Below are 14,813 nucleotides of genomic sequence, written 5' to 3'. Positions count from 1 at the left end.
TTTGTATCAAAGATTTGTGGTGTAGTTGTTTTTTTTTTTTTTTTTTTTTTTTACTTTAGAGAATATTCTCCTGTCGGTGACAAGAATTCAATGAGCTCAAATTAAGAGTGATTAATTCACCCATGTTCATGGCTTGCAACACAGTCCTATAAATAAGTGTTCTGTTCCCACCCTACTAAGACAGAGTTAGCTGGAAACACAAGCATCCACTTGGACCAGCTCTTTTGTATGAAGCATGAGAATAAAATGAGACCATCAGTAATCACTGCCCATATTTCCCAGAAACTATTCTTTTTAACACCTTATTCATCTTTTATTTTAAAAATATGGTCAATAATGATCTGAATGCTGTTCTGTCACTGGCTTTATAGGAATGGAGCAGCTAGGAGCAAAACACACACATACATAACGACTGCTTTTGATTCTATAATTCCATAAAACTTTCACTCTTTTAACTCAAGATATCCTCATCTCTCTTATTGGCATTCTAAACCAAACTGTCAGTAACCAATAACTCAAAGTTCCCCAAACGGCATTGGCTTGCACCACCAGAGAAGCTGGAAGGCAGATTTAGAGCAGATCTCTGGAGGGAACCAACGAGAGGGCATGGCTGGCTCTTCCTCGATCCTTTCTCCTGACCAAAGCTGGCCCCCCGGCTGCTGGGACCCAACGGTCCAGGGAGCCTTCTGTGTCTCATTTCAGCTCCCCTCTCCCTGCTCCTTTACCTTTTCAGCGTCCTGTTCAAACAGCCTTAGCTGAAAGCACTGGTCCAGCTTCAGTTTTCGTACATGCCACATCTGATGCAGATGCTGCCGTGTTGAGTGCAGCCTGTCCAACATGGCGGACACCTTGGGTAGGAGGCTCTGCAGGTCTGCATTGCCTGACCCAGAGTTCTTTTTGGGAAAGCTGTCACTGCTCTGAATCCTCTGGAGCAGCTTCTGTCCCTCTAAATCTAAGTCTTCTATAGGGGCCTTAATCACCTTCTTCTTTAGCTGGGAATGTTCCTCAATCATATTCCGAGCCCCCTCTAAATCCTGAGGCAATTCTTTCTTGGCTAGGATGTCCTGAAGTTCCTCCAGCCGAGAGAGCATGTGGGTTGCATTGCTAATGTAGTCTTCAAAAGCAACTCTGATTTCAATCCATTCTTCATGGTTGTATTCCAAGCAGCCATCAAACTCAGGAGTTAGCTGAGAAGGATCAACTACTTTGGTAAGGCCTTCTAAAGAGACCATATTTGTCTTAAGGGGGAAAAAAAATCATGTATGAGAAGATGAACCAATTTTCTGTGGTCTTATCATAATGCAATTCACAATACTTACTTACAGATTTTCAAACGTAAAGCAAGTACTCTCTATAGAAAACATGCCTTGTTCTGGCCCCAAAAAACAAATGTCGATGAAAGAAACATTACCAGTAGTCAGTGAAAGAGAAGTCCATTAGAGCAAAACGTTAGTTAGAATACCTAAAATTATAGGACATTGTATCTCATGAGAGCTAAAGAAATGAGATTTCTTTCCAAGAATGTGGAAACTAACCTGCTCTCTTAGGCACATTAACTGGGAAATGTCTTAAATTGCAATACAGAGCAGCTGATTTAGAAATTTTACTTTCATCAATGTATTCTTTCTCATCCGTACCACTCTAGCATCTCACAACAGAAAACCCTATGGAAGCCTCCTACTCTCTACAATCAATCCAATATCTTGTCTTACTCATGGGCTTCCAAAACCCCATGAAGTACCACCTCCCTCTAAGGACATGTGTTTGTAAGCTGTTTATTAAGTGATAAACACTTAGTAAGAATAATCAGAACACAAATCAGAACACTTAATAGGAACAATCAGAACACTCTCACAGCTCATCTTGTCCTACCCTACACCTACACCTCAAGTCGATGATAGGTTATGAACGACTTTTTAAAACTTTCTAAAATACACAAAAATTAGCCAGAAAGGGAGGCAAAAGCTTTTGCTGTAAAGCTAAAGACGGAGGGTATGTTTCATGCATTGCAATCATCTGCCACAATTCTGAGTACTGGAAGTGTTATACATTTCAGTTTGCACTACATTCCAACCTACCAGTTACGGAGTTTTAGTCCTTTATAATCTAAGCAAAAAGTCTCAAACCTCACCCTACCTGTACCATGTGTTACAGGGTTACAATCAATACTGGTGCCTCAAGGAAAACACAGGGGGTGGGAGAGGGGTCATTAAATGCAAAGATGAAGTTAAAGGAAAAAGATTTATAGCCTAAGGACCAAAATATAAACAGAGAAAGGCTGGTGTAGCCCCACCTCTGTCACCTCCAGCCTTAAAGTAACCTAGAATTGCATCACTCCACGCTGGCTGGCATGAGAACCTACAAAGAGCAACAAAGCTAGAAACAGAGGCTGTTCCTAGTCCTTGCATTTCTATTTGCAAGGTCGCTGTAGGTTCATTCCTACTCCATCTGTCCAAACTTTTAATAACCTTCATGGAACTAATCACTTCACAGAGAGAGGCTGGTGACAACGTAGAGACAATAAGTTCAATAGAAAAAGCTGGTAAATTTAAAGGCCCAGAGTGAGGGATCAAAATTAGACTAGCAAAACCTTATGTGCATTGTATTACATAAACCACTATTTCTGCTAAAAACATGTATAATTAAAAGCAACACACTTTAAATTCTCCATCAAAAAAATAGTAAGACCCCCAACCCAAAAAAAAAAAAAAAAAAATAGTAAGACCCAATAAATTACCCTCCAAACTCACTGCTTAGCTGTGACTTACTGGTTTCATCTTTTACCTAAATCTCTTGAACACAGTTTCAAATTCAAATTAAAATGAAATTCAGATTTCAGATTGAAAATCAGTACCATGGAAAGAAATTTTAAAATATAAGTAAACACACATGTAAAAACACTCTGAAATATAAACATGGAACATAAAGCTTAAGAATTAAATATTGTGTGATGTGCTTATTACAACTGGTCTTGTTCCCCTCAACACACGTGAATCCACTCCCTGAATCCTACTGTGTATGCAAACTTCCTAGAAGCAACACAATTTATTCAACCAAAACTTAGGAGATCTTATTAGAGAACACTCTATTCCAGAACATGGCATGAATCAGGTTTCAAGCTGGCCAGAATCTTCAATCTTCCCATCATCATCTCATTATACTAACTGTATCAAAACCTGGCCAGAGCCTTGGTAGCTGAAGGAAGGTGACACCGGAAAAGGAAGTAAGTGAGGAGGTTGAGGCTGGTTTCATACACTGTCTGAGAAACAGCGACGTTACATGCTGCAGAACTCAGAACTATATAGTTTTTAAAGGAGTATCTCCTTTTTCATAAACGAGATAACTGATGAACAAATACACAATAGATCATTCTCTCCATTACGAAGGACAAGGTGAAAATGTAGTTTCTTCCAGACACGTAAAGTTGGGTATCTCTCCCTAACTTTCCCTTATTTCCAAGGCTGAGGCAATGATAATGAATCTGAAGCCACATCAAGCCATCTGAGGGAACCTCCTTCTGTGGTACACATGTGCCTTACACCTCAGCAGCCCAACCTCCAAAACCAAGAGATCTGAAACCTAAATCGCTCTGGGGTGAAATGATCCAGGAGGAAAATATAATCAAAGCACCTAGTTTTGTTATGAATTAGCTACTGCATAACTAATTTTACATGCCATAGGTACATAAGATGTACAGTTCCCATTTAATATGTGGTTTTAAAAATCTATTATCTAAAATGAGGAGGAAAAAGTCAACTTTTAATAAACCACACCTATTGGTTTAACTGGTCTGGCTACACATGGAAGTTACCTCAAATTCAAACTTAGAACTGCCAAAATTAGTCCTCTGTTTCTGCCAAAAGTTGTCTGGCTTGATTATCAGTGCAACATGAATGCAGCAGGGAAAGGACTCTTGCAATATCTTCAGCAGAGGCTTAATGGAGTCCCACTTGGACCCACGCATGTCCACAATCACCGTGAATCCTCGCTTGCAGACCTCTTCACTAGAGAAAAAGAAAAAAAACAAAAAACAAAACAGGTTTAAACCTTGCAACTCTTTCTCTGGCCAGAGTCCCACTAGGTGAGACTGACTACGTCCCTCACTGATGCCTTGGAGGGGCAGGGGGTTTTCTCGTCTTCTGTGTATGAAATGATCACACACATTGTCTAGTAACTATTACAGTGAAGGTCCTTGGTGAGGACTGACAGGGACAGATTCCTCACCATGTGCGCAGAGCCCAGGTGGGGAGGGTCACAGACCAACGAACAGCAGCTGAAATCCTGGATCACAGGCGCTGAAACCACCTGCACCAGTGCCCTGGTGATGGTGGGAGCTTTTCGATGTTCCATTTTGTCCCCTTTTACAGGTTGAGGCCCCTGAGCTACCTCAGAGGTTCTGCAAGTGTGGTCCACTGATCCCTGGGGTCCTTGGCGCCCTGCTGGCAGGCTCTTTGGGGTAAAGAGATTTTCACAGTAATACCGAGACTTATTTGCCTTTTCAGCCTGGTTGCACTGGTTGATGCAAAGACCATGTGGAAGATGAGGCTAGCCCTCAGCACTGGCCAAGGGAGTACTAGAGCCTCTGTGTTCTCCCCCTCCATGCCCTGACAAATTTAAACAAACAAAAAAAAGCCAGTTTCTCTTAACAATGACCCTGATAAAGCAATAAAAATTATTAGTTTTATTAAATCTCAACCCCTGAGTACATAGGAAATATATGTAATGCACTTCTGCAATAAAGAAAGTCAAGAGTCAAGGTGTCCCTAAGCATTTAAGTTCAGTGTTCACGTGGAAGCTCTGAGGAAGGCTTTGCACAACCTTACACTTAGGAACCAACCATGATCCTTTTTGTGCTGAACTCACAGTGCATACAGGCTGCTGATTCCAGTGCCAGACGTGAGCCAGGTCACAACTGTGTGTGAGATACATGGAAACACACCTAAGACCCCAAGTGCATAATGACAAGTTCAGGTTTTCACCCCAGGTCAATGTGCTGGGCCTAGAGGAAAGACACTGAATATTTTTTTGCCCCAGGGAATCACTTGGGAAACTAAAAACTATTTATAGTTATAAATTCAGAGTTATAGTTTATAAATTAAAGACTCTGAAAATTAATTATCATTAGTAATGTTAAAAAGCCAAAATTAAGTCCAAATTAAAACCAATTTCATGCTCTCTTGCATAAGCTCACTCCTTCACCCTTCCCTCCCCATCCCCACGTGAACGCCATTCTCTTCCTCAAAGCATACCATCATAGCAACAGTCGCTCCAACTTTCACACATGTAAAGTTCCTATCACAGCTACATCCATGTAAGAGGCAGGTCACCAAAAAATTACAAAAAAGGTCTGTAGGAATAGAACCTGAGTACTTGACAGCACAGGTGCTAGGAACATGGTGTGGAAAGCCACCAAGAGAACACAGACTGGTCAGCAGCCTAGCTTCTCACTCAAAGGCAGAAACTGCTAGGAATGGTTTGATGAACTCCTCTCTGGAACCCTTGTATGAATATGAACTTCAGATGAGTGAACACTTGGCTCACACATCCTTTGGGATATCACTTTTCTCTGTCTCCAGCAGGTCCTGGGCCATGAACCAGGGAACAGCACAGCACAGACCTCCTTCACACGTCCTAGAAACAAACAAACCTTTCAGAAAGGTCTCCTAGGATCTCCCAAGTCACTGAAATGAAGGATTCTGGGCCTCTTCAGGCTCTGATTGGGTTTCCAATCTGGCAAGACCAGCCACAGCAAAGGGAGCCTGCCCCAGCCAAGACATTCTACTCCGGATGCTCTACCTGGGGCCACACACACCCAAAGGCAGGAGACCGTACACTGTCGCCAGGCCCAACTGCCTTAGTGGGTGCTGTCTGCTGGACTGCATGTCAGACATCGGCCTTCACCAGATCAGGGTAAATTGTCAGGCAGCCTGTGTCTCTCCTCGCAAAGCCCTACACAGCCCCTCCACCTGAAAGGAGCTAAAATGAATCCTGAATAACTCCAGGCTCGACAATAGGAACAAGTTACAGAATGCCACAACCAGAAGGTGCCTGAGCTTGCCAGTTTACAGCAGGCCTCACTATCCACCCTCCTCCACAATTGAACCCACCACCCAGTGACTTCTAGTTAAGGAAAGTCACAAGTGAACTGGGCTGGGAGTGCATATCCTTTCAATCAGTCTTTACCCAGTTAAAAGCCAGTCCTTGTTAAGAAAGCAGTGACTTGCAAAGATTCCCAAACTCAGTTCCATTCATGAGCAGCCAATGATCATGGACAGCTCTCTGCAGAAGGGATCCATGTCACTCCTCTACCTGAAAGATACTGCTCATTGGAACAAGGGATTATCAAGCAGGTATTTCAGCAATTTTACCTAAAAATCTCATTTTATCTGTGAGGTAAAAAAAAATTTTAGGGGTGCCTGGATGGCTCGGTTGGTTAAGCATCTGCCTTCAGCTCAGGACATGACCTCAGAGTCCTAAGATTGAGCCACACGTCAGACTCCATGCTCAATGGAGTCTTGTCTCTCCCTTTCCCTCTGTGATCTAAGCCCTCATTCTCAAATAAATAAATAAACAAAATCTTAAAAAAAAAAAAAAAAGAACCAATTGCATGCCTCACATTATTTCACTTGTGACAAAAGAGAATTGAGGAGGTTTATCCACATAACTACTATAAATCATTCTAAAGAAAGCAAAATGCTCTAAAACATAATTAGTTTAAGTGTAATTCAAACACTAAGAGCGGGCAGCCCCAGTGGCACAACGGTTTAGCGCCGCCTGCAGCCCAGGGCATGATCCTGGAGACCCTGGATCGAGTCCCACGTCAGGCTCTCTGTATGATGCCTGCTTCTTCCTCTGCCTGTGTCTCTGCCTCTCCCTCTCTCTGTTTCTATGAATAAATAAACAAAATCTTAAAAAAAAAAAAAAAAGAAAAGAAAGAAACAGTAAGAGCAACAAACACCTAGAGATGTACCAAGACTGATGTTATTTTCATCACTGTGTGGGAATCCCAACTATAGCAGGAAGTTCTACAATCACTTGCTTCTCCTACACATAGTTAATGGAAAGTTTCCTTGCAAATTAATTCTATGAACATCCTTCTATTACTCCAAATGCTTTTTAATTTTTTTTTAAGAAAGGAGGAAGGGAAGGGAAGGTGACCCAAGTAATAATACTCAAACTACTCACCACTGCTCAGATCACACTTATGCTTACCTCTGAGGGCCACATTTTAAGAGGCAGACTAGAGGCCATGCAAAAGAAAAACCAGATAACCGGCTTCTCGAGCACATGTCAAAAGGAAAAGTAAAAGAAGGAAAGCAGAAGAGCAAATAGGAAAGATGGAAATTACCATACTTAGAGAAAGCTACTATATGCATCAGGCACCACTAGGCACATACATAAGAAATGATCCCAACAAGTACACATTACTATCATATTTCGTAGATCAGAAAACTGATAAAAACAGCTAAATAACTGGTGGCAGGTCACAGCCAGTTTGATTCTGCTGCCTGTGCTTTCTGGATGGGGTGCTTCTCCACATCTGGGAATGCAGGAACTGCAACTGTACAGCTGAGGGGCGGCAAAAGGCTACCTTCGCATCACAGATATTGTCAGGAGTAATGGACAGGAAAAGAAATCTCTCGACCCCCAGGATGATCTTTACCACAGCAATAAAACATCAGACTTAAATGCAAGCAAACTCACAAGTCAAAAAAAAAATTTTTTTACACACCATTAATTTGCTAACAATTTTCTTGACCATACTGTTCAGCTGTAACAAAACAATGTTCCTGCCACAAGCACACGGTGGGACAGAGCAGCTCCTGTGTGGTCAGGGCAGACCCAGGAATTCTGTTGCCACTTCTCTCCATTCAGACCACTGTGAAATTTCCCCATTATCACTTGAGAAACATATCATTTACGCACTAAATGATTAAGAAATCTCATTTCTCTTATCGTTAACCAAGGACAAGCAAAGTGACATCTCTTCTCACTTGGAATTATAAATACAAAAGCAAATCTAGGAGGTGAAATGAAGCAGCTGTGGGGGGGTCACCAGCACAACAGCAGAGGGGGGTCACCCCACACGCCTAAGTATTAATAAATGATAGGAGGCTTGAGATTTTTTTTTTATTATGGGGGAAAATTCAGAGAAAAACAAGACTGGCAAAATCTGGTCATCACTAAAGCTGGATGACAGGTATGTGGATGTTTGCTACACTAGTCTCACTACTTTTGTGGATGCCCACCATAACGAAGTTTTGTGAGTTTAAGTGGGTCATCCAGATGATCCAAAATATACCTGCGTCAATTTCTTTTTACCATATCAACGAAACAAAAAAAATTTTTAACAGTTACAATCAACACAATTTTTTTTTAATTATTTATTTATTTATGATAGTCACAGAGAGATAGAGAGAGAGGCAGAGACACAGGCAGAGGGAGAAGCAGGCTCCATGCACCGGGAGCCCGACGTGGGATTCGATCCCAGGTCTCCAGGATCGCGCCCTGGGCCAAAGGCAGGCGCCAAACCGCTGCGCCACCCAGGGATCCCCAATTTTTTTTTTTTTTAACACAGAGAGAGAGAGAGAGGCAGAGACACAGGCAGAGGGAGAAGCAGGCTCCATGCACCGGGAGCCCAACGTGGGATTCGATCCCGGGTCTCCAGGATCGCGCCCTGGGCCAAAGGAAGGCGCCAAACTGCTGCACCACCCAGGGATCCCCAACACAAATTTTTAAACCAGAAAGCCAGTCGCCAAAATCATAGAGAATCATTCCATTATTCCACTACACAACACATATCACTTTGATTGGCAGATTTATTTTTTTACATTGTCCTCTGTATTTCTGTTTCTTCTTCCATCATTAGTACAGTACCTAGTACACAGTAATAACTCCATAAGTGGTTATTTATAAATATGCTATTATTTATAAATGATAGAGTAATCTAGAATTTCTAAAGCCCTTTCTAATTCTACAATTTCAACAGTTCAACAGCCCAAAAAATACCAAAGTAAGAGGAAAGAGTAAACTTTTCCATACATGTACGTAAGACTCTAGCGCTCTGTCACTGATGATGCAAAGTGATGGTTTTCTCATAAAAGATGCCCAAACAGGAAACCCCACTAACTTGCTCAGCTGGTTAGGCAGTCAAAAGCCAGAGCTGACTCTCCTTAGTCACAGAAAGGATGGGTTACCAACGGGCACTGCTGTCTTCCCTGGTTGGTGCCAACTGAAGTAGGTCAGCAGTATCCCAACCCATGTGCTGTTGCAGACATTATCACACTCACCTCAACCTCTAAGAAGCCATTACAACTGCTACTTGACCATCTTTTATTATTTTCTCGCATAACATGTTCATTAATGTTACTGTCTATACCAGCCTGGTATATAATGACCAGGTTTTCTTCTATACGTTCTAATTTGAACAATGTGCTAGAGCAAGGATGTTGCTTGCGCTAGCACATCATTTATGCCTTTAGTACATGCCTTTCCTTTTCACCACAGGAAAGCACCCCTCCAGCCCAAACGCATACAATTTCTTATCACAGGCATGTTTAAGTCCTTGGATTATATCACAGCAGTATACTCTTTTCCAAAAAATAATCCAGAAAATAAAGCCTTGCCTATTCTTGGCGTTCTTCAGCATCCACACTAAAGATCCCACTATCACTAATGGGGTCTCAGACTGAATGGGCATTCCCTAACTTAGCATCTTAGCTAAAAATGATTTTTAACGCCTCACAAACTTCATGCCACAAATCAAGAGGATGCTTTTCAAAAACTGAAGATCAGCCTGAAGACAGAATTGGCATTCCATTGGTGGTCTTGCAGGGCATGACATCTTGGTATCATTCACCAAGGACAGTGCACCTGAGGTACCACATCCTGATCCCAGCCCCACCGTCACCACACAAAGCTCTGTAAGCAAGACTCGTACCTTCTCATCCCCACACCCAGAAGTGTTGTAAACATCATAAATTAGAGCTAAGCACAGGGATTACAATTTTAGTTCTGCCCTGTTTGGTTTGCTTAGAATTCCAGCCACTTGCAGCTGCTTCTAGAGAGCACAGGGCCCCATTTTTTGGAACAGTCAAAAGAGCGACAAACCACAAACCACACAAAACTCACCTAGGGATACAGGCTAGATAGGAAATGAGTCTCCTGAGGTCCTCCTGTCGTATTCTATCATGATTGCTGCGAGCAGGAAATGTTAAAATGGGACCTCCACGTTTATCTCTGCCACCTGAAAAACAAGCATTTGGAGCACACTTAGACACAAACAAGAGAGGACAGGACTCTGCATGCCACTGGAGGTCACCCAGCCACTCATGTGATGCTAAACCTCCACCAACTGCATGGCCAGAAAGGACCGTGCAAACAGCAAGGGTCCCTGTTTCAGGTGAGGTGCAGCTGGGCTATTTCATTCCCTCCCCAGGACTCTGAAGAACGAGTCTGAGTGGAAGCCATTGGAGAAGGCCTCGTCTTTTGAACCTCCTATGTGTTTCCTCCTACTTCAGTTTCAGGTTTGGAGAATGTTTCCATGTATATGGGCATCATTGCCCTTAAATCACAGCCTCCTCATGTCTCCCCAGACCCTCTTGTACTCCTTCACACTGCCCCCCTCCTTCCACCCCAGCATTCTAAACTTTCTCTTTGCTATCAACCAAACTAGGTTGTAAGTCTTGAAGACAAAGAGACAAGAATGGTCTCCACACTTGATGCTGATGAAGACTTTCTATTACCTGGGACCCAGGGCATCCTCTCTCGAGGGCAGCACCTGACCCCAACAGTCAAGCCTCATCTATTTCTCACACAAAGCCACACATAAAAATAAAGAAAGTGGCATTTAAGAATTTTAAGACAGAATAAAATTAGCTTGAATTTAGGAAAATTACATTACATACTAAGTACAAATCTCAAGTGATTGTCTTGTCATAGGCATGATGTGACCCTCATGAACGTACATAAAATCCCAGTGAGGTCTGTTCTATCACTGAACACTTTTAGTGAAATTTCCAGATATATGTTATCAGTTCCATCAATGTTTTCTGAAAACAAAACAGAGAAGGAAAATCTAGCCTTCCCAAGTGAATCCTTCCTTAGCTTTACAGTACTGGTCATCTAAGCAGTTTGACCTCAAAATTCAAGTCACAACATGAAGCTCTTCATTATGTTCTCATCTTATTTACTTCATCAACAGAGGTAAAATTAAAAAGCAAGCAAACATTAACAACAGAAAACCAGATTCTTTCCTTTTAGAAAAGCCAAAAAAGGATTCAGCACAAGATGTTGGGATTTTAAAACACATTTCACTACATACAGATTTTCACAATTTCCAAGAATGATTAATAGTCCCTCTGAACAATAATTTCAATTTTGATTCTGAACACTTAAAATGATCCACATGTACTTAAAGTCATGTAATGTAGAAAAGTGTTGAATTATTTATAAATCCAGTAATTCACATATTACATGGGAACACTAAATCATAGCCACTAAAAAATACTAGGTATAGTATCAAGTTTTTTTTTTTTTACATCTGCTCTGATTTCAACATCACAATGACATTGTTTTTTTGTTGTTTTTTTTTTTGTTTTTTTTTTACAATGACATTGTTTTATCATTCCGGCTTTATAATTAAAGACACTAATGCTCAAAGAGCTTAAATAAAGACAGGGAGGGGGTGGGGTTGTGTGGGGGGCTGGCTCAGAAGAGCATGCAACTCTTGATCTCAGGGTCATGAGTTAGAGTCCCATATTGAGTATAAAGATTACTTAAAATAAATGAAATTACAAAAAAAGAAAAAAAAAGGCAAAAGAACATAAGCTTCGCCCTGACAAAAACTTACAAAATTTAAAGCCACTAATGGCTTTAAATCTCTCTAAAGTAGTAAAAATGTCAGAAGGACAACTGAATGACGGTTCCTAAACTTTTTAATGAATGAAAGGTACTGTTATAAATGCCATCACCAAATGATATTCTGAAATATTAGAAAGAATTTTTAGAGTAAAATCAATGGTCCTAGTTCTGGGGAATACCTCTTATCCCAAAGATAAGACAGACAACAATTCAGAATTTTAAAAAATCTTCCCAACATCTTTGATAGTTTCCCAAAAAGAACCCATCTCCTTGATCAACAACATTGCAGTTCAGGGCGCCTGGGTGGTTCAGTCAATTAAGTGTCCACCTTTGGCTCAGGTCATGATCTCAAGGTCCTGGGTTTGAGCCCCATGTCAGGCTCCCTGCTCAGCGGGGTGTCTGCTTCTCCCTTTGCCTACTCGTGCTCTTTCTCTCTCTTTCTCAAATAAAATCTTATAAATATACTGCAGATCAACATATATTACAGAAATTTGAGTTCTTACAAATAAAGTATGATATTTGGGTTAAAACATTCACCCCACTTTTGATAAACAGAATAACCTCTAACATTTTCCTGGACCACCATTCTGAATTTAAAATGCAACATAACATTTGATTCAGTAGGGAGACTGGATAACAATGACCCATGTTTGACTCTCCTCCCTCTGGGGTCATTGGATCTCCTCAAGCAAGAAAGCTTGCTCCACCATGGGTGCAAAAAGTAAAATCCAAAGCCTGCCCATCAAAGATACTCACGTGGGCAATACAAAGGTGTGCACACTGCATGCAGCAATCTGCTGACATAGAATTCAAGTGTGTACACAGGTCCTAAATGCCTGTTGTACTGCTTCACCTTTTAACTAGAAATTTTCCCCAAGCTAGCATCAATGAGCAGAGCCCTGAGAGCTGCCAGCAAGCTCATCCACCAAATGGGCTCTCACCTATGTCCCCAAAAAACTTACTTAAACCCAAACTTGCCTTTGAAGAGGAAAAAAATTTTTCACTTTCTCTTTTTCCTTTTCCCAGAACAGAGCTTCAAAAAACGCACTAGTTTTAAAACTTCATCAAAAATCATTTATGAAGAATTGTGTATTCTCTATTTAAATAATTTAAAAATTTACTTTCGCTTGCTAACCTCTGTGCATCAGGGTACATCGTCCCATCTGGGGTGTGTTGTAGTCAGTGACAGGCAGGTGCCCATCATCTATCCGCTGACCCCTCCCAATGCAGTTTTAAAAAAACAACAACCTGAGAATCAATGAAATATAGCATTTGTTCGGAGAATCGCCTCTGAACCTCAAGAAGCCTAAAGTCAATGCCACAGATGCATGTTTGGATTGTGTTCTCCAAGATTTAACATAGTGTCAATGTCACAAAACCCAGAAAGCACACAAATGAGAACACTGTCTGGTTATGAAGCAGGAAAGTTACAACTTTAAAGTTCTTCTTCCTGAACTAGTAACAAGAATGATACTTCAGCTCATCAAAGCTTCACCTGTTGGATATGTGGATGTAATGTCAACCTGCAGCCTCAGGGTGAGGCAGGTGGGACACACAGCAGTCCCATTTTAGAGAGGAGAAATCCAGTGCCTTAGTTTCTACAATGAAAAGGGCAGGAAATCCATTTCCTGCATATATCATGTCCAATATGTCTAAGTATGAGAGGACTCACATGACTGCTCCATGTCTGTAATCAAAACTAGCAGCTCGTTAAGGAGTATCTGCCTGTCCAATGCTGTTTCAGTCAAACAAATGAAACAAAGTATAGTTTTTGTTCATAATACCACTTTTATTTTTAATTCTTACCATTGTTCCCATATCCCATTATATTTCTGTAAGATACTTTTCACCTTCTAATAAATTATATGATTTACACAGTCTTTTTCTTTCTCTGTCTTGCCTGCTAAATGGAAGCTCTATGGAGACAGGCACGTCTTTCACTGACATCAGAATATACCTCCAAGGCCTAGTATGAAACTGGAACAAAAAGCATACTCAGTATTTGCTGAATGAATGGATTCCTCATCTATACTCTACACAAAGTTAATTAAAAATACCTACTATCAGCATCAGGAAATTAAAAACAGGCATGCCTAACAAACATTCGTATAGAAACATAGATGTAGGGGTGCCTGAGTGGCTAAACTGGTTAAAGCATTTGACTTGATTTTGGCTAGGTCCTGATCTCAGCGTGGAATGGAGGCCCAGGATCTGTGCTTAGCGTGGAGCCTACTTGAGATTCTTCCTCCATCTCCCTCCGTCCCTTCTTCTCTCCCCCCGCCCCCCGCTAAAATAAATCAATCTTTACACAAAACAACAAACACAAATGCTAAAAAAGACTGAGGTTCTTGTCACCATGAGAAAGCAAGCTGAGAAAGTCTTGCATTATAGCTGTAGCTGTCTGTGTGACCCTTCCTTGATCCTAGTGATGCTTATTTTCTCTTCTAAAAGTTCAAAGTCCAGGAGACATGAGCTCTGGAGCAGCATGGCCAAGAATGACCACAGAAACAGCTAGATTCAGAGTTGCCCCCTTTTCTTTAAATCAATTAAGAACTCCCCTTTCATCCATCTCTTCTAAAGAAGGCATACTTGCTTTGAGGAGTATAATATAAACCTCCGTGAACCAACTGTATTTTTCTTGTATGGCCCTTATTTGAATTTCTAGATTACAGTACCAGTGAAAATGATTCTTTATGCCCCACTCCCCCAAGGAGCAGTCTAACTCAATGACCATGAAAAGCAGACTTTTACAAAGGAAGCTCTGAAGAAGGTATGGCTCGTAAAAGAGAAATTACAGCTATAGTCTATTAAGTCCGCTGTCAACTAAGATAACTGTTATAAAGGTGTCCAGTGGGCCCTGGAGTTCTAGGGGTAGCCAAGGCCAGCAGCTCCACAGCCCTGTACCCTCCTCACATGCTCGCCTCCTGCAGCATGGTCCTCAGAATGAGAAA

General features: G+C 41.3%; 1 protein-coding gene across 3 annotated transcripts in view; it reads right to left on the bottom strand.

The window, feature by feature from the left end:
* Nucleotides 1-14,813, bottom strand: part of TRIO (trio Rho guanine nucleotide exchange factor) — a 356,945-nt gene that overhangs the window by 214,652 nt on the left and 127,480 nt on the right. For all 3 annotated transcript variants that reach the window (XR_012000490.1, XM_072752731.1, XM_072752732.1), the window contains exons 3-5: nucleotides 10,132-10,246; nucleotides 3,812-4,004; nucleotides 726-1,238 (exon numbers count right to left, since the gene is read on the bottom strand). Coding sequence is in view for 2 of the 3 variants with exons in the window: in XM_072752731.1 (XP_072608832.1) it covers nucleotides 726-1,238; nucleotides 3,812-4,004; nucleotides 10,132-10,246 (821 nt within the window). In the remaining variant the exon portion in view is untranslated. The remainder of the gene's footprint in view (nucleotides 1-725; nucleotides 1,239-3,811; nucleotides 4,005-10,131; nucleotides 10,247-14,813) is intronic.

The sequence above is a fragment of the Vulpes vulpes genome, chromosome 3 (assembly GCF_048418805.1).
Source record: "Vulpes vulpes isolate BD-2025 chromosome 3, VulVul3, whole genome shotgun sequence".
NCBI classification, from domain to species: Eukaryota; Metazoa; Chordata; class Mammalia; order Carnivora; family Canidae; genus Vulpes; species Vulpes vulpes.
The sequence above is the reverse complement of the archived record's forward strand: the minus strand, read 5'-3'. Positions and strand labels throughout refer to the sequence as shown.